This window comes from Epargyreus clarus, unplaced genomic scaffold (assembly GCF_041222505.1).
Source record: "Epargyreus clarus isolate Ecla_fem2 unplaced genomic scaffold, WU_Ecla_fem_2.2 ptg000025l, whole genome shotgun sequence".
Classification (NCBI taxonomy): Eukaryota; Metazoa; Arthropoda; class Insecta; order Lepidoptera; family Hesperiidae; genus Epargyreus; species Epargyreus clarus.
Genome location: NW_027332232.1, coordinates 2,948,110 through 2,967,401, shown reverse-complemented (window position 1 = coordinate 2,967,401; position 19,292 = coordinate 2,948,110). Strand labels below are relative to the sequence as shown.

At 37.9% G+C, this 19,292-nt stretch overlaps 1 protein-coding gene across 1 annotated transcript; it reads left to right on the top strand.

The window, feature by feature from the left end:
* Positions 1 to 143: 143 nt before the first annotated feature.
* LOC140752732 (phenoloxidase-activating factor 2-like) lies at positions 144 to 17,317 on the top strand. The gene is made up of 10 exons (XM_073087068.1): positions 144 to 275; positions 2,696 to 2,835; positions 7,156 to 7,264; positions 9,427 to 9,505; positions 10,361 to 10,473; positions 11,661 to 11,775; positions 12,721 to 12,826; positions 14,038 to 14,225; positions 15,411 to 15,575; positions 17,107 to 17,317. Exons 1-10 carry the CDS (start codon positions 241 to 243, stop codon positions 17,272 to 17,274), a joined length of 1,218 nt encoding a protein of 405 aa, XP_072943169.1. The 5' UTR covers positions 144 to 240; the 3' UTR covers positions 17,275 to 17,317.
* The last annotated feature ends 1,975 nt before the right edge of the window (positions 17,318 to 19,292 follow it).

The window sequence follows — 19,292 nt, the reverse complement described above, 5'->3', positions numbered from 1 at the left end:
ACGCCAAAGCAATTTCATTTCTAACCGACACCGAAATTCTGGTAAGTAAAAAACAAAACAACGATCAAACTATCATATACGTAAAGTATAGACAAATTAGTGCTTATATTATGTTATCTTCGAGGTCAAACCAGTGGTCATAGGTAACATATACATATGGCTTAAAAATAAGTAGAATAGCAGCTATTTTCCTTATAAGAAGCCAGTGTTTACAAAGCGAGGTCTAGGTCGGTCGTGTTAATGCCAAACTGGCGGACAATAATCGTAAAAATGCGGTGAGTTATACTTGTTTATATTTGAAGTTAGAACCCTCTGTGCTCTAGCGGACTAAGGGGCGGAAGGGGCGCCCCGGGCCCCGAACCTGGGGGCCCCAAATAGAGCTGCTAAAAAAAGGTCGTCTCACCCAAACAATCTGTGCAATATGTATAAATTAGCGAAAAAAGGTTGTCAGAATCATACGTATTTTTCGGTGAATAAATCTTTGACATATTTATGTACTATATCAGATATTTATCATTTTTAACCGACTTCAAAAAAGGAGGAGGTTTCTCGTTTCTCTATATATATATATATATATATATATATATATTTTTTATGTTTGTTCGGCGATTTTTTCACGATGCCGCGACCGATCGACATGATTCATACACTATTGTATGTGGCTAGTTTCACAGGGGGTCCCATTTCGAGGAAATTTGAAAATTTTCGCCAGTTTTCCCGGAAAATTGGAAAAACCCGATTTCATATAAACTTGAATAAGTCGAGTATTTCTTAACCAATTTTAATTTTCTTTTTTTCATATGAAAGAGAGTTTCGTTGCGGTACTTTCCTACCTTAATATTAGTATGCTCTGATGATTACAATTTAAGTTATGGGGTGGAACTCATCATCACTACCCCTGCTTTTTACATATTTTATGACAACTTACCTTCTGCCCACTCAATTCTCATGAAACTTAAAATGAACATTGAGTATCTAGGTTAACATGATATGATGGAAAATTTGACCTTCAACTCTTCAACCCTGGTAATGCAGAAGTGCCTCCTGCCTCAACCATACAAGTTAGGCATTTGGAACTTATGGATATTTAATAAAATCGATAAGTTGAGATATATGATGGAAAATTTGACCTTCTACTCTTCAACTCTGATAATGCAGAGGTGCCTCCTACCTCAACCATACAAGTTAGCCATTTGATTTTTATGAATATTCAATAAGGTTGATAGGTAGAGATATATGATGGAAAATTTGACCTTCTACTCTTCAACTCTGATAATGCAAAAGTGCCTCCTGCCTCAATCATACAAGGTAGGCATTTGGAGCTTACGATTATATGATGAGGTCTTTGAGTAGAGAGATATGATGGAAGATATGACTTTCAATTCTTCAATCCTGATGATTCAGATGTGCCTGCCATGTAAAGTACTCGTATATAGAATATAAATTTGTTGTAATGAAGTTGCTAGACAGAGACATATGATGAAAAATTTGACCTTCAACTCCTTTTTCTTTTCTTAACTATTGAATTAATGTAAATTGGACCGGTTCACTCGCAGAGTTTTACCACCTAGTTTGATTTATTTACTTATCTGTTCCTACCTAACCTAGCCAATAATTAGTATCTCATAAAGCCTCGCCTATAGTGTTTCGTATTGAATTGGTTAGGTTAGGTTGGAACATATAAGACAATATAAAACTAAGCGAAAAGGGCGCGGTAGCGCCCTGCTAGCGGGTGGGTCCAATCCGTATGAATTCAGACCTTACCTTTATTCATGATCACCTTTATACAATTTTACATAATATTAATACAAACGTTAGCATATCATCACTAAAAAGGGTGAAAAAAAAATAAAACTGACTTCTATGTCACTACAAAGTAAAAAATAATTGAAATAAATGTTGGTTTAGTACATATTTCTTAAGTCGGCGCTCATATTGGACACGCTGTTTACGCTGTTATCTAACGAAATATATTGAGCGCCGATTTCAGAAATATGTACTAAACCAACATTTATTTCAATTATTTTTTACTTTGTAGTGACATAGAAGTCGGTTTTATTTTTTTGTTAAAATTTTTTGACTGTAACATATTATATGTCTCAACGATCTCGGAAACGGCTCCAACGATTTTCTTGAAATTTCGTATTCAAGGGGTTTCGGCGGCGATAAATCGATCTAGTTACGTTTTATTTTCAGAAAAAGTCGTTTTAACCGTGTTTTCATTTAATAAAAACCGAACCTAAATTTCGCCATCATTTACGAAGTTAGAATAGCTCGTTCGGGAAATCGGGTGTCTTAAAACGCAGGAAAGTCGGGTTCAAATCTCCGATTGTTTCTTTCATTTTTTCTCTTTTTTTTTTCGAGTTCATTCTTTTAGTGAGAAAAATAATTGCACTCTGACTTTTTTATTTCAAATAATCGGTATTTTTGTTTAATTATTAACTAGCTGACCCGGCAAACTTTGTACCGCCTCAAAATAAAATATATTTCATATAAAATATAGCCTATATTACTCGTGGATAATGTAGCTTTCGAATGGTGAAAGAATTTTTAAAATCTATCCAGTAGTTTGTGAGCCTATTCATTACAACCAAACAAACAAAGTTTTCCTCTTTATAATATTAGTGTAGATAGTGTAGACAAAGCTCGATCATCCAGGTCCTACTAATTATTAACGATGATGATATATTTACAGATTAATCCTGCTACTTCTGCCAATATTGGTGAGTTCTGCACCAGATAAAAGCGTGGATGAAGCTACCGACTGGTTGAATACACAGTTATTGGATAACGATGACGGAACAGTCAACAACCGGGTTAACCTCACTCCAACTAGTAAGTCATTACTTTCATAATATAGGAGCAGTTAAATAAATAATAAATAGTTAAATATAAATAAATAGGGGCAGTAGATCAACTTGTAGTCCACCTGATGATAAGTAGCTACTGCCATGGGCATCTATACAATCCCCGATAAGATTAGATTCCTACCTGAGCTCGGCTACAGCGCGCTGCACCTGAGGACTAAGCTAGAATGCTTCGGATTTTTTTAAAGTATGACAGTAGCAGAAGAGCTTGCAGTCCATCTGATGGTAAGTAGCTACTGCCATTGATATCTGTATAACCCGAGATAGGATAAGATTCCTAGCTGAGCTCAGCTACAGACCGCTACCCTTGAGGTCTAAGCTGGAATGTCTCGCAAAAGTATGTCTTCACACCCTTCAAATCAGAGCAGTGCTGTTAAAACAGAAATAACGTAAAAAATACCGGATGGTGGTAGTATATATGGTGGTGTATATTTTTAATTTACTGTTCCTTAAGTGATTCCTAGATTGAAAATGATTTTCTATTTTTTAGTTGATTTTATCATAAAAGCGTGTTTTTTAGTTTTTTCAACTATATTTATGTTAATGGCGTCATCGTTAAAACGGTGATTATTTCAAGCAAACATTCATTAATATTCACATTCGACAACAAGTTTTTTATACATTTTATAATGTTTTATCCGATAGTGTCGGTCAAAAGTCATTGTTATCGTTGAAAAAGAAACGTCTAACATTTAAAACGGTATTTAATAATATCTATCTATCTATAATAATTTATCTTTTTATATAAAAACGAAAATAAGATAATTCAGATAATTTATTAAATGATGTCATTGTTTTATATATGAAGTGTTCATATAGAATTCAAGATTATCTTTTTGGACTTGCGGCCTGTGGCCAACCTCAGGTAGGAATCTAATCTAAACTGGGATTGGCTACATATATATGTTATAGTCAAAGTCCGATACACAGTCTCTTCGCGGAAGGACTGGTTTATCCTAGGTTTGGCCAAATAGTACAGGATCCCTAGTATAGTTTTCATCATTTATTAATAACAAGCTGATTTTTCGTGAGTAGCTTCGTTTCGACAAGACGCCCAACATTTTTCCTTACAGCAATGTTGGTAAATGGTAGCTTGATGGGGCAGCAAGGATAAAATATGTTGACCGGACGAATTCTAAAAATGTATTACTAACCAAATTTTTCTTTGTTAATTATCAAGATAATTATTTAAATAACGTGAAAAAATATTTGTCCTACAAAATATAAGGTTTTTATTAAGGCGTCCCCCCTCTCCAACATGTATCATAAACAAGGCCATGAAAAATAATTACTAACCAGCTGATTTTTTTTTTATTGGCTGTCTACCATTTACATAGTCTACCATGCACATTGTCCTACAAATTACATGGTATGTCATCTCGGACCTACACTTAAAAGTTGTAGTACTAATACTTAATGTAAAAATAATTAGTATCAAGCTGAGTGTTCCAGAATAGCTTCGTTTCAATGAGACGCCCAACAAATTCTCGTACGAAAGTTCTCGATTGTGGTTTATAACTAAAATAATAGGGATGAAATATGTTGATTTGACGAATCAAAAAAACATATTACTAACCGATTTTTTTTTTTATTAATTATCGAGACAATTATCTAAATAACGTGAAAAAATATTTGTCCTACAAAATATAAGGTTTTTTTTAAGGCGTCCCCCCTCTCCAACATGTATCATAAACAAGGTCATGAAAAATAATTACTAACCAGCTGATTTTTTTTTTATTAGCTGTCTAACATTTACACAGCTTACTACCCACATTGTCCTACAAATTGCGAAGTACATTATTCCAGTCCGCCAGTTTTATAGTTTATTTATATTATATTATAGTTAAATTATAAATCTTGTAGGATTAATAAAAGTTACCCTTTTTTTTGTAGGACATTGTTTTATTTAGATAAAAATTATATTATCCTATCACGTGATACCTTTGTCCTACAGTTACTAATAAAAAAAAGAATCCTGCGGAATTAACATCTTTTCAGCGTAGGTCCGAGATGACATACCATGCAATTTGTAGGACAATGTGCATGGTAGACTATGTAAATGGTAGACAGCCAATAAAAAAAAAATCAGCTGGTTAGTAATTATTTTTCATGACCTTGTTTATGATACATGTTGGAGAGGGGGGACGCCTTAATAAAAACCTTATATTTTGTAGGACAAATATTTTTTCACGTTATTTAAATAATTATCTTGATAATTAACAAAGAAAAATTTGGTTAGTAATACATTTTTAGAATTCGTCCGGTCAACATATTTTATCCTTGCTGCCCCATCAAGCTACCATTTACCAACATTGCTGTAAGGAAAAATGTTGGGCGTCTTGTCGAAACGAAGCTACTCACGAAAAATCAGCTTGTTAGTAATAAATGATGAAAACTATACTAGGGATCCTGTACCAAAAGCCATCAGGCAATCCCCGAAATACATTTCAATTTCGCCCTTTGCCTGAAGTATTTTTAGTCAAACCCAGGAGCTCCTAACTTTTCAGTCAAACGTCGAAAGTAAATTATTCTGTTTCGGTTTTGGCCTAGTCAATCCTAGAAGCGACTGCAAAACTCGGTCAAACGTTGATCTGAACATGTTTAAACAGGTTCATAATGTCTCTCGCGGTGTTCCGACCGATTGTTTTGTCATTTCATGTTCGTTCATTGAGCGTGCGGGCGTGTAATTGTGTAAAATTGAAGATGAATGAGGTTAGGTTAGGTTAGGTTAGGTTAGGTTTTTTTAAATTATTAAAACAATAAACATCAAAATTTTAAAAATGTTATTTTTTTATACCTAATCTTACAAACTAACCTCCGTATATTCCAAAGCATTTATTTATTTATTTTATACTTTATTGCACATCGTACAAAAGGTGGGCCTAATGCCACACGGCATTCTCTCAAAGCATCTCAAATATAAAAGTGAAAATCACGTAAGCTGACCAATCAGGTGTCAGAACTGGCAGAGTTAAGCGGTTCTTAAGACTTGAAAGCTGCTTAAATGATAAAATGCTTCCATATATACGAAGATAAGACACTTCATACCTATATCGGAGTTTGACTCGTCAAACCCCGATTTAATAAAATTGTGTTTTGACGTTTGCCTGACCAAATTCGTCTCTCCCAGGTTTGACGAAAATTGTTTAATCAAAGGCCGAAAATTTACATTTGTTTGGGCTTTGACTAAGTCATTCAGTCTGACCTGAGGATTGACCAGTCCAACCTAGGAGCGCCGGAGCTTCGGAGTTTGCCTATAACATATACATGGGTTCAGGGCCGGATTTAGAGGCCTTGGGGCAACAAAGGAGTGGAGGCCCCCTGGCCCCAAATTATTTTCCGAATAAAATGAACAATTTTTTCAGTTGAGGTTTTCAATAAATATTTTATTGTGAAACGCAGGTAAGATTCTTCTACTATTCATGTTTGTACAAATTACTGTAGATAAAGATAAAACAGCGAAAAAATATCAAAGGAAAAGATATATTTATTTTTTACTAGTGTGTACTAGTCGGAATTAAAAAAAAAATCCGACGACTATATTGTGGGGGCCCCACTTTTGTGGAGGCCCCGGGGTTGCCGCCTCGGTTGCCCTCTCTTAAATCCGGCCTTGCATGGGTTGTTCGTTTGTTACGTCGTTATAAAAAAGGTGGTAGAAACTTTTGTGTGACTCCGGCAGCAACACCGCCACACCTATATCTGCCTACTAACATTGTAAAGCGCTGCTTTGTTCTGGTTTGAAGGGTGTGGTAAGGGAGACATCCTTTTCCGAGGCGTTACAGCTCAGTCCTCAGGGGTCGCGGCGGTCGATCTCGAGTATCTCATTGTCTGAGGTTGATTACAGTTGTCTGTGGGCAGTAGCCATTTAACCTCAGGTGGACTGCATGCTCGTCTGCTACTCTAATAATAATATCTTTATATATATATTTCTTATGTGCGTGTGTATGTCACTGAACTCCTTCTAAACGACTGGACTGATTTTGATGAAATTTGTTGTGTGTGTTCAAGGGGACTTGAGAATGGTTTAGATTCACAATTTAGTCCGTGGGAAAAGGTTTTTTAATTAATTTTTAATTCGTAAGTAGTTGTTGATTTTGGAATGTTTCACATTGGATTCGACAAACTTCGCTACTATCGCAGTTTCAAATATTCTATCTATTTTTCAAACCAGTAAGTGATAAGGGTCGTTCACACTTAAGATTTTTTTTATTTATGTGGCAACACAACGTTTGCCGGGTCAGCTAGTAATTACATATATATCTACAAACGGAGAGTAATGATGTTACAGGCAAAGGTTCATGTACGACAACAGATGGCAAAGAAGGGAGCTGCGTGAAACCTACATACTGTAATAAGACCCAGAAACCGCGGAACACGAAAACCCTATTCACGTACAGGTATTTTTATACGGTATTTTACAACTGCTAACCTAACCTAACCTAACCTAACCTTTTTTCGGGACCCTTCAACGGTACCCGGTGCCGAGGGAGCGACACAGGGTTATGTGGGATTTTTACCGCACTAAAACCCCTCGGTGGCCGTCCTCAACGCTTTTGGAGAACTCCAGGATCTCTGATGGAACACAACCGAAGTCCTCCAAGTGCGATGCCGCGATCGGACTCTGCCCTGGAGGAGCAGTTTCCGCTCCTCCCACACCATGTGGCATTTACGAAGCGACCACACATACCGCCGCCCTTCCCGGAGTCGTTGGCCGGACGGCTCGAGCTCCCACTTTTGGCGTCCGCAACCCCGGAAGCCCCCTTTTAGTCGCCTCTTACAACAGGCAGAGGATACCGTAGGCCTATTCAGGCCCCGGAACTACAGGGACAACTTTCACAACAGGACAGACTTTTACAGGGACAACAGGGACAATTTTTTAACTAAACTAAACTAACTATATATATATATATATATATATATATATATATATTGCGCCATTGTGTGCGGCTAGTTTCACAGGGACCCCACGCTATACGATGGTATATATATACAGTCTATATGCAGTAGTGTGTACGGTGTGGTGACGCGTCGCCATGCGCAATCGAATTCAATAAATAGTCATCGTTATCTGGAAAAAATCGTAATATTTTATTTTATCATTATGACATATTTAGTTCCTATCACAATATGTTCTTTTCTGCATATTACTTTTACAAAATAATGTCGATGTTTCACATCTGCCAGGCGTCCCGTGACGGCTCACATTTTTTTTTAAACTATTTTTACTTATATGGAAAATGCCTATAGTGTTAAATCTTTTATTATAACTTTTTGTAATCCAATGACGAGCGAAGATGCCACTAGTTTCGATGTCTCGTTTCCTCTTGGATAAGGAATTTACAAATTACTCTTTCTTTTACATCACTAGGCTGGAATAAAACAAAACTGTTTTAAGATCGTGGTACGAAACAAAATAATGTTGATGTAATATTGAAATAAAACTTTCTTAAACCATGATGGTTTTTAAAAGGTGGTCACCTATTTTTGGCCATTTATTTCTATAGGGCGGCGCAAAAAAACATTTTTAAAGAAGTTATGTTTTGCGTCGGGATGCAGCAGCCAGGATACAGAAAGACCGAATTGACTTATATTATTTAATTTAAGCCGAATATTACCTAACCTAAAATGGTGACTTGCTGAGGCGATGTTAGCACCCAGAGTGAATTCCCACGTTCGGGACTATACGATGGAAACGGAGCGGTGGTGCGGAGTCAGCGTTCCCACGGCACGGTTGGATGACTTCTTCATAATTTTGTTTAAGGCGAATGCCTAACTATGGTGGTTAAGGCCAATATATAACAAAGATATCTATTAATTAAACAAATTTACATTGTTTATAAACATAATGGTTCATAAATAGCTGGGTTTTACACAAAGATAACAGTTAATGATAAGAACTGGGTTTTTGCATCATTTTAATTAGGTAGAGTCCGCGTAAAACTGCTAGTCCGCTCTGAATATAGAAATGAATCGCGTCGCCATAGCAAATTGTAGGACTACACCTGCTCGCAACAACTTCAGAGCGGACTAGTAGTTTGGCGAGAACTATATGTATGTTATTTATTTGTTATGCCTGTTTTTTTCTATATATATATATATTTTTCTAATTTGTACCACTCAGGTTTCTTTATAATCCAGAAGTAGCAGACGAGCATGCAGTCCAGCTGATGGTAAGTAGCCACTGCCGCCTATGTCCATCTGTAATCTACGCAATATAAGATTAGAATCCTATCTGGGATCGGTCACAGACACGCCGCTGCCCCTGAGGACTAAGCTGGAATGCCTCGGAAAAGTGACCCTTGCCATGCCCTTCAAATCAGAACGCAGCAACTTAACTGCTCTTATTATAGGTATACTACATTTTGAATATGGAGACATACGCTAAATTTTATAGATCCTAGGCATTCCTATTTAGTCCTCAGGTTACGCTGTAATCGACCTCAGATAGAACTCTAATGTTATCTGGGATTGGACCATCTAATGGAATGCATTCTCGCTTGCTAATTCTATTTTTGTTTCGAAAACGGTGTGTTGTGTTTTACAAATGGTTTCTTTCCAGGGAACTTGGCTGTCCACACTTTATGCTACAGTGTTGTCCGTTGGACCAAATTAGGCAGAAGAAAAAGAAAACTAAATCTGTGAGTCCATTTTTTTGCCCAAAAACAATGATGCCAATGATTTTTTTCTACTGTTTTTGTTTTTGTTTTTATTTAATTATTTAAACAGTATTAATCGTTTTTATTTCTTTATTTCAATAATTTCATTAGTGTCAATATTCAAATTATTATTTAAATTATTTTTTATTTCTCACACCAAACAGAAGAGAGCCAAACCAGACCGCATCAGAACAAAGTTTAATACTACTGTATTAAGCAGAAATAGGTGTGCGTTTCAGAAAACAGTAAATATGTAATATTTTTTTACATTATACTAGCTGACCCGGCAAACTTTGTACCGCCTCAAAATCTATTTATCAAATATATTTCATATAAAATATAGCCTATGTTACTCGTGGATAATGTAGCTTTCGAATGGTGAAAGAATTTTTAAAATCGGTCAATAGTTTTTAAGCCTATTCCTTACAATCAAACAAACAAACAAAGTTTTCCTCTTAATAATATTAGTATAGATAAGCAATGATAGCCTGGTGGTTAAGAAACTCGGCTTCTTGAAGAGGTCCGAGGTTCAAATCCCAGGCAAACACTTCTGATTTTTCAAAAGTTATGTGCGTATTAGAAAATTATTATCACTTGGTCAAATGGCGAAGGAAAACGTAGTGAGGAAACCTGCACACCTGAGATATCTTTAAAGATTTGTTTCAAAGATATGTGAAGTCTACCAATACGCACTTGACCAGCGCGATGGACTATGACCTATTCCTTCTCATTCTGAGAGGAGACCCGTGCCCAGCAGTTTGACAGTTGTTGATGATGACAAAAAATAAATTTATTTGATTTGATTTGATGATGATGTTTTTATATAAACTTCTTCAGTTGCCCCTGGAGTGTGGTTGGACTAACCCAGGCGGGTACAGTGTTCGATCTTTGGATGAAGATGACGGCTTCTCACAATTTGGCGACTTTCCTTGGATGGTAGCATTGCTGAAGTAAGTTTATTTTTTTATATAATATAGGAGCAGCGGATGAGCATGCAGTCCACCTTATGGTAAGCTACTGCCGTATGTATGTGTATGGTGTAAGAGTCAGATGAACGTAATCTGCACACGCAGCCTAGCACAGGTCACGTTAGGACCGACAGCTGCACCGCTGCCTCACGGCAGCCTACAACACCGGTGGGCAGTGTACCCACTGAGGAGATTGCCCGGGTAAGGAGGGATCCTTCGAGGCCCGTAGACCCTGCGCCAAGCGGCGAAGTCACGCCGCGGCATAGGACGACCGCTTTCGTTAGATGAACGTATCTACATTTTGTCAATTTTACAGGAGAGCAAAAATAGTGTGAAAATCGCAACGTAAGAGCTTTTACGTTGAAATGGTTCATAATTATGATATTGTGAACAAACAATATTCTAGGATTAAAAACGTATTTTTTGCAAAAAGTTCTTATAGGTCTAACAGATAACACGATAATTAAAACTAATTTAACGGTACTCATAATACGTTATTCTAGTTCAATCGAAAGTGGTTCTTATGTTATTTACTCTTTTTGGAACCTGACAGGTTGAATGTAACGTTACGTCGTTTTGCAATTACGTTAAAGGACTACCTTATGAACCGATTTGTGGAAAAAAACGATTTTTGATTTTTTTGTAGATACGTTCATCTGGCTCTTACACCGCGATATAAAATTAGTTCCTTCGAGGTAGGCCACAGATGCGCCGCTACCCCTGAGGACTAAGCTTGAATGCCTCGAAAAATATGTTCTTACCACACCTTTCACCACAACAGAACAGCGCTTAATACTGTTGTTATAAGGCAGAAGTAGGTGTCAAAATCAGTGTCGTAAGTAAGTCTACTGGCAACCACTCCTTTCCACCGAAACGCGTGAACTTCACGCTTTTGAAGGTAGTAGAACCCTTTGTGTTCTGATTTGAAGGGTTTGGTAAGAAAACATACATTTTTGACACATCCAGCTTACTCCTCAGGAGTAGCGGCGCATCTATGAAGGACCACAAGTGGAAAATCTTATCTGGAGTTGATTACAGATGTGCATACTGCAGTGGCCTTACCATCAGGTGGACAAGCTCGTCTGCTACTCTTATAAAATAAAAAAGCGCTAGAAATAAGTATGGCGTTTCAACGTTCATGAGGATTTTATCCAAATTTTGTTTTGCAGACGATCAGATGCTACCGAGTGGAACAAAGATGATTATGTTGGTGGTGGTAGCCTTATCCACCCATCTGTGGTCCTCACAGTTGCGCATAAGGTCGAAGGTCTACAACCATCATCGGTATGCTAACAAAACATGCTTTATACTGTTACCAGAACCCGTTTTGGCTCAAGTCCGGCGGCACCACTGCCACACTTGTTTCTGTTAAAACAGCAGTGTGAAGCGCTGCTGTGTTCTGGTTTGAAGTGTGGTAAGGGAGACATACTTATCCGAGGTGTTCTACCTTACAGTTGAAGGGTAGTAACGCAAGTGTGACCGAACTCAGACAGAACTCTTACCTCTTGGATTATTTTTTTATAATATAGGAGTAGCAGACGAGCATACAGTCCACCTGATGTTAAGTGGCTACTGCCGCCCATGGACATCTGCAATCAACCACAGATAGGATTACATATTCCCACCTGAGGTCGGCTACAGATGCGCCGCTACCCCTGAGGACTAAGCTGGAACGCCTCGGAAAAGTCTGTCTCCCTTACCACACCCTTCAAACCGGAACACAGCAGCGCCTAACACTGCTGTTATAAGGTAGAAGTAGGTTTGGCGGTGGTGCCGCTGGAGTTGAACCACAAAGGCTTCTACCACCTTCCAAATTGATCTGTTATCAACCCCAGATAAGATTATTGCTACCTACGGTGGATCAGAATTGCGTTGCCTAAGAACTAAGTTGGACCGCCTCAGATAAAATTCTCCCTTACCACACCCTTCAAACCACAACACAGCAGCTTAACACTGCTGTTGTAAGACAGAAATACGCGCGGTAATGACTCTGAATTCGAACCACAAAAGGTTCTATACCACCATCTGTGGAGAAATAGCTATGGTCGTTTTCTTCATATTTTCACAATGCATTTTTTTCTATGGCCGGTATGATAAATACTTGAAATAAAAGATAAATGAAGATTTTGTAGTACGGGAGTGTCCATGTGCGAGTTCGACTCGTACTTGGGCAATGACCCTTTAATACGGAATACGGATACGGAATATTAAAACCCTTACCAATTTCAGTTAAAATGCCGCGCAGGGGAGTGGGACACGAGAACTACCAATGAGTTTCTGCCGCACCAAGACAGGAATGTCCGGAAAATTACCGTGCATGAAGAGTTCCTAGCATGTAAGTATTTTTTTTTACAATATAAGAGTAGCAGACAAGCATGCAGTCCACCTGATGGTAAGTGGCTACTGCCGCCCATGGACATCTGTAATCAACCCCAGATAGGATTAGATATTCCTACCTGCCTATTCCTACCGCTACTCTCTGAGGACTAAGGTGGAACGCCTCGGAAAAGTCTGTCTCCCATACCACACCCTTCAAACCGGAACACAGCAGCGCCTAGCACCGCTGTTATTAGGCAGAAATAGGTGTGGCGGTGGTGCCGCCGGAGTCGAACCACAAAGGGTTCTACCATCAATCAGTCAAGTATTTTTGATAGTGACCGACTCTACCTGATTTTTTGACAAAAACTGAAAAAAAAAATTGCTCGTGTGACCGACGGAAATTGGTTCGGCTGAAACTAGAAATAAAAAAAAAACATTTTATAATATAGGAGTAGCAGACGAGCATGCAGTCCATCTGACAGTAAGTGGCTACTGCCGTATGGACATCTGTAATTACCCCAGATAGGATAAGATATACCTGTGGTCGGCCACAGGTGCGCCGCTAGTCCTGAGGACTAAGCTGGAACGTATGAAAAGTATGTCTCCCTTTTTCAAAACTAAAAATCAATCTAGTAACTTTGGGATAAACTTTCTCTAAGGCGCTTGAACAATCTCACCTCGAAAATCGTTAATCCTGAGGATGTTGATAAGTACCCTTTGAGTACGAAATCCTAAAAATCATTCTACAAGAGGGCATTATAGATATGTTTCTGAACATTTGAGTTATAGGGAAATAACATTATTTTTTTTTAAACTAAAAATCACGCTATAACAGTTATTTAAACTAAAAAGCAATAATTATTTGCAATCTAGTAACTTGCGATGAACTTTCTCTAAGGCGCTTGAATAATCTCGCCTCGAAAATCGTTAATCCTGAGGATGTTGATAAGTACAAAGATACAAAATTATTAAAATCGTGTATTGTCATCGGTTTTTGATATTTTTTCAAAATTTTGAATTAAACTTAACGTTCAAAGTGGATAGAAATCGGGTTCAAAGATTCCGTTACTCTGTTACGTACATACATACAACCCAAGCTAATAAAAGCGTGGTAAAAAGGTGGAGGTTTCTCAATTCGACCGTATAAGTATACGTATTATGTGTGTTTATTCTCGGATAACTTCGTCGTTTATGAACCGATTTTGATTTTTTTGTTTTACTTCACAGCGGCCGCCCAAAATGACGTAGCGCTGTTGTTTATGGAAACGCCCTTCGTCCTTGAAGACCAGGGTCACATCGGCGTGGCCTGCCTGGCCCGGAACATGCCTGCCCCTGGCACGCCTTGCTACAGCATGGGCTGGGGAAGGTCCTTCGAGAACTTTGACGCTGATATTAATTCAGCTCTATTGAAGAAGGTAACGTGTAGTGTATAATATACCTTTTTTTTTTGTTTTCGAGGGGGAAACCTTCAAAAGGTACCCGACGACGTGGGAGCGGCGCCGGGTTATGTGGGATTTTTACCGCAAAAAACCGCCCGGTGGCCGTCCTCAGCGCTTGGTGGAGAACTATGGGATCTCCGGTGGAATACAACCGGAGTCCCGGTCGGGCTCTGTCCTGGGGGAGCTCGAACCGTCCGGCAAGCAACTCTGGGAAGGACGGCGGCATGTGTGGTCGCACACCACCATCCTTCCCGGTTGTTTGCCGGACGGTTCGAGCTCCCACTCTTGCCGCCGGCAACCCCGGAAGCCCCCGTTTAGTCGCCTTTTACGACAGGCAGAGGATACCGTATCACTATTCTGGTCCCGGAACTATAGGGACAGGTGTATAATAACCTAACCTAACCTAAACTTAAAGGAACTTACTTTTTAGGATTTGAAGGAACCTTATGTGGATCGACTCCGGCGCAACAACCACACCTATATCGGTTACTAGCTGACACGGCAAACTTTGTACCGCCTCAAAATCTATTTTTCAAATATATGTCATATAAAATATAGCCTATGTTACTCGTGGATAATGTAGCTTTCGAATGGTGAAATAATTTTTAAAATCGGTCCAGTAGTTTTTGAGCCTATTCATTACAACCAAACAAACAAACAAAGTATTCCTCTTTATAATATTAGTGTACATAACAGCAGTGTTAAGCGCTGCTGTGTTCTGGTTTGAAAGGTGTGGTAAAGGAGACATACTCTTCTAAAGCATTCCTGATAAGTCCTCAGGCGTGTCTGTGACCAATCTCAGGTAGGAATCTAATCTTATCTGGGATTGATTACAGATGTCCTTGAGTGGTAGTATCCTTACCACGTGGACTACAGCTGGACTTCATTTTCGTTGACTAAAGATGTGAGAACGAGAGACAAAAACATTTATAAACTATAGGACATATAGGAGTAAATTCCTACGACAAAGCTGGAACGCCTTAAAAAGTATGTCTCCCTTACCACACCCTTCAAACCAGAACACAGCAGTGCTTAACACTGCTGTTGTTACCCAGAAATAGGTGTGGCGGTGGTGCCGCCGGAATCGAATCACCTGTTCTACCACCATCAAATCCTAAATATAGCCTGGTTAAAAGTAATTAACCTCAATACTTGTTCCAGATAAAACTACCGTATGTGGAGTCTGCTAAATGTCAAGCACAGTTGCAAAAAACCATCTTAGGTACCGATTTCACACTTCACAACACCTTGATGTGCGCCGGTGGTGAGGCCGGCAAGGATACCTGCGTTGGTGACGGTGGATCTTCACTGGTCTGCGCTGTTAAGGTATTTAGCAAAATAAGGGTTGTAGTTTAAAATGTAGAACTACCGTTTGTACTGGAAATTAAGAGTTACAATTTTTAGGGTTCCGTACCCAAGGGTAAAAACGGAACCCTATTACTAAGACTCCGCTGTCTGTCTGTCTGTCACAGGGTTCCATTTATCAGGTTCGAAAAGCACCCCACACTTTTTCCACAATTATACTATTTACTGTTCCTTAATTGATTCTTAGATTGAAAATTATTTTCTACTTTTTAGTTGATTTTATCATAAAAGCGTGTTTTTTAGTTTTTTTTGAACTATAATTATTTATTATTTTTTAGTATTTGTTGATATAGCGACCACCATTATGCATCGTTTGTAAAAAAAAACAAGTGTCTATCTATTACGATTTAAGAGATAAAGCCCAATGACACACGAACAGGCCACAGAGGGTTTTGTTTTAACCTTTGAGAACGGAATCCTAAAAATCATTCTACAAGAGGGCATTATAGATATGTTTCTGAACATTTGAGTTATAGGGAAATAACATTATTATTTTCTAAACTAAAAATCACGCTATAACAGTTATTTAAACTAAAAAGCAATAATTATTTGCAATCTAAACTTGCGATGAACTTTGCTGAAGGTGCTTGAAGAATCTCGCCTCAAAAATCGTTAATCCTGAGGATGTTGATAAGGACAATGGTACAAAATTATTAAAATCGTGTATTGTCATCGGTTTTTGATAACTCTACAAAATTTTGAATTAAACTGAACGTTCAAAGTGGATAGAAATGGGCTCAAAGATTCCGTTACTGTTACGTACATACATACATACAAACGTACAACCCAAGCTAATAAAAGCGTGTTAAAAAGTTGAAAATATATGTGGGTGGAAAGTAAGCCATACAAGAAACGGCTATTTCTTGACGTTTTTCGTTTTATTTATTGAACCGTTATAGGTAGACAGTTAAAATTTTCATAATGTATATTTCAATAGCTGTTATAACGACGAATACTAGAAATACAGAAAATATGATAATGTTAGAGGTACGGGACCATCCGTGTGCGAGTTCAACTTGCACTTGGCCAATTATTGAACCCCTTCTCCCCTTAGATGACCATCAGTATTTGTTAAAACCTCCCCTCTCCCCTCCTCCTCCTCCCTTCTTTTCACATAGCAATTCAAAGGTATACTGTCAGCTGACTTAAAAGGAGAACCCTCTGTGATTCGACTCCGGTGGCATCACTGCCACGTCTATTTCTGTTATGACAGCTGTGTTAAGCGATGCCGTGACGTTTGATGGGTTGGGAAGGATTTGTCAGAGGTATTCCAGCTTAGTCCTCAGGGGTAGCGGCGCATCTGGCCGACCTCATGTAGGAATTAATCTCATCAGGGGTCGAATACAAATGTCTATGGGCAGTAATAACTATACCAGAAGTATGTATTTTATTTTCTTATGCATATTTTGACATGATAAAGAGACTCATCATTTTTATTCGTGTGGATAAAGTTGGTTCTTTTGCTGCCACTAAAAACAATTTTCTATTCCAGACCTCCGGACTTTTGACCAGATATCTTGTATACGGAATGGTAGCGTACGGCGTTGGCTGCGGAGACAAGGATGTACCAGGGGTCTATGCGAAGGTACCAGCGATGCTGGACTGGGTCAACCAGAAGATGGCTGAGGAAAGCCTCAGTCAAACTAACTATGCTTACTAACTTTATAATTATGAAAAAATAAATTATATTTTAAGAATTCTAACCACATTTTTATTTGAAACTCCTGAGTAGCTTTCTAATTGTAAAAGAATTTCCATGATCGGATCAGTACCCTTACCAGGAGTTTTTACGTTTTGACAAATATGACTGTTTTGGTATTTGTTTACGTTTTGGTCCATACTATTTCCAAGGTCTGACACAATCCCAATAATTTGCGAAGATTAGCCCTTACAAAGAAATAATTAAAAGTAATAACTGTTGCAAATCGTTACTTTACCAAGATTATCTCGATTCGGTCATCTAGCGATTCGGTAACTTTAGATCGATATATATATATATATATATATATATATATATATATATATATATATATATATATATATATATATATATATATATATATATATAAGAAATATGTTTGTGACATACACACGCACATAAGAAATATATATATATATTTCTTATGTGCGTGTGTATGTCACTGAACTCCTCCTAAACGACTGGACTGATTTTGATGAAATTTGTTGTGTGTGTTCAAGGGGTCTTGACAATGGTTTAGATTCACAATTTAGTCCGTGGGAAAAGGATTTTTTAATTAATTTTTAATTCGTAAGTAATTATAGAATCGGAAACTATGCCTTTGATCAAGTAATGGTCTTTAGCAAAGTTGTTGTCCAAGAGCCCACGAGGGTTTGGGAGTTGGTAAGACCAATTTTCGACAGATGGCACCACTGTCACGCCAATGCAGGTACAAATTTTCCGTTTTATGTATGTATGTATGTTATTTATTTAAAATGCGGGCGAAGCCGCGGCACCACTAGTTAGCTAGAAACTGACCGTTGAAAGTGGGTAAAAATTGAGTTCAAACATTCCGTTACATACATACATACAAGTCAAGCTCATAATAATAATAAATATAGTTCAAATTAAAAAACACGCTTTTATGATAAAATCAACTAAAGTAGAAAATAATTTACCATCTAGGAATCAATTAAGGAACAGTATATAGTATAATTGCAATCTAGTAACTTTACGATTAACTTTCTCTAAGGCGCTCGAAAAATCTCGCCTCGAAAATCGTTAATCCTGAGGATGTTGATAAGGACAATGAAACAAAATTATTTAAATCATGTATTGTTTAAATATAATCATTATTTATCTTCAAAATTTTGAATTAAACTGAGCGTTCAAAGTGGATAGAAATCGGATTTTCACCTTAATTTTTACTTGATTTTATCGTAAAAGCGTGTTTTTTTAGTTTTTAAAACTATATTTATTTATTTTTAGTATTTTTTGTTATAGAGAACACCGTTATATATACTCTGTAAATTCAAGTGTCTATCTATTACGGTTCAGGAGATAGAGCTCTGTGACAAACGGACAGACAGTCGAGACGTAGTATTAGGGTTCCATTTAATGCTTAGGGTACGAGACCCTGGAATATTCACTAGCTTTATTGGCGAAAGATTTTTTCCGAAGAAAGTAAGTTCTGAAAGACGAGTGAATATTACCAATTTGCACATATCTAACGAGGTGGTCTAATTTTATAAGGGGACTTGTGTCCAGCAACAGGACAACAGTAGATTTTTTCATAATATAGGAGTAGCAGACGAGCATGTACCTGATGGTAAGTGGCTACTGCCCCCATGGACATCTGTATTCAACCCTAGATACCATTAGATATTCCTACCTGAGCTCGGCCACAGATGTGGACCTGAGCACTAAGAAGGAAAGCTTCGGAAAGTATGTCTCCCTTACCACACCCTTCTAACCCGAATACAGCAGCGATTAACACTGCTGGTATAACAAATAGGTGTGACGGTGGTACCGCTGCCGAACCACAGAGGGAGAGAACCTCTCACGCACGCACCTCTGGTTTTTCAAAGCTATGTGCGTATTAAAAATTAATTATCACTTGCTAAACGGCGAAGGAAAACCTCGTGAAGAAACCAACTTATCTGAGAGATTTATAAAAAAAATCTCAAAAGTTTGTGAAATCTACCAATACGCACTTGTTC

What these genes read in the sequence shown, in the direction of transcription:
- LOC140752732 (XM_073087068.1), top strand. Translation starts at nt 241, where the DNA reads ATGCCAAACTGGCGGACAATAATCGTAAAAATGCG. An exon ending in AGAAAAAGAAAACTAAATCT is followed by an intron (nt 9,506 to 10,360) that starts GTGAGTCCATTT and finishes AAACTTCTTCAG; the next exon opens with TTGCCCCTGGAGTGTGGTTG. An exon ending in CACTGGTCTGCGCTGTTAAG is followed by an intron (nt 15,576 to 17,106) that starts GTATTTAGCAAA and finishes TTTCTATTCCAG; the next exon opens with ACCTCCGGACTTTTGACCAG.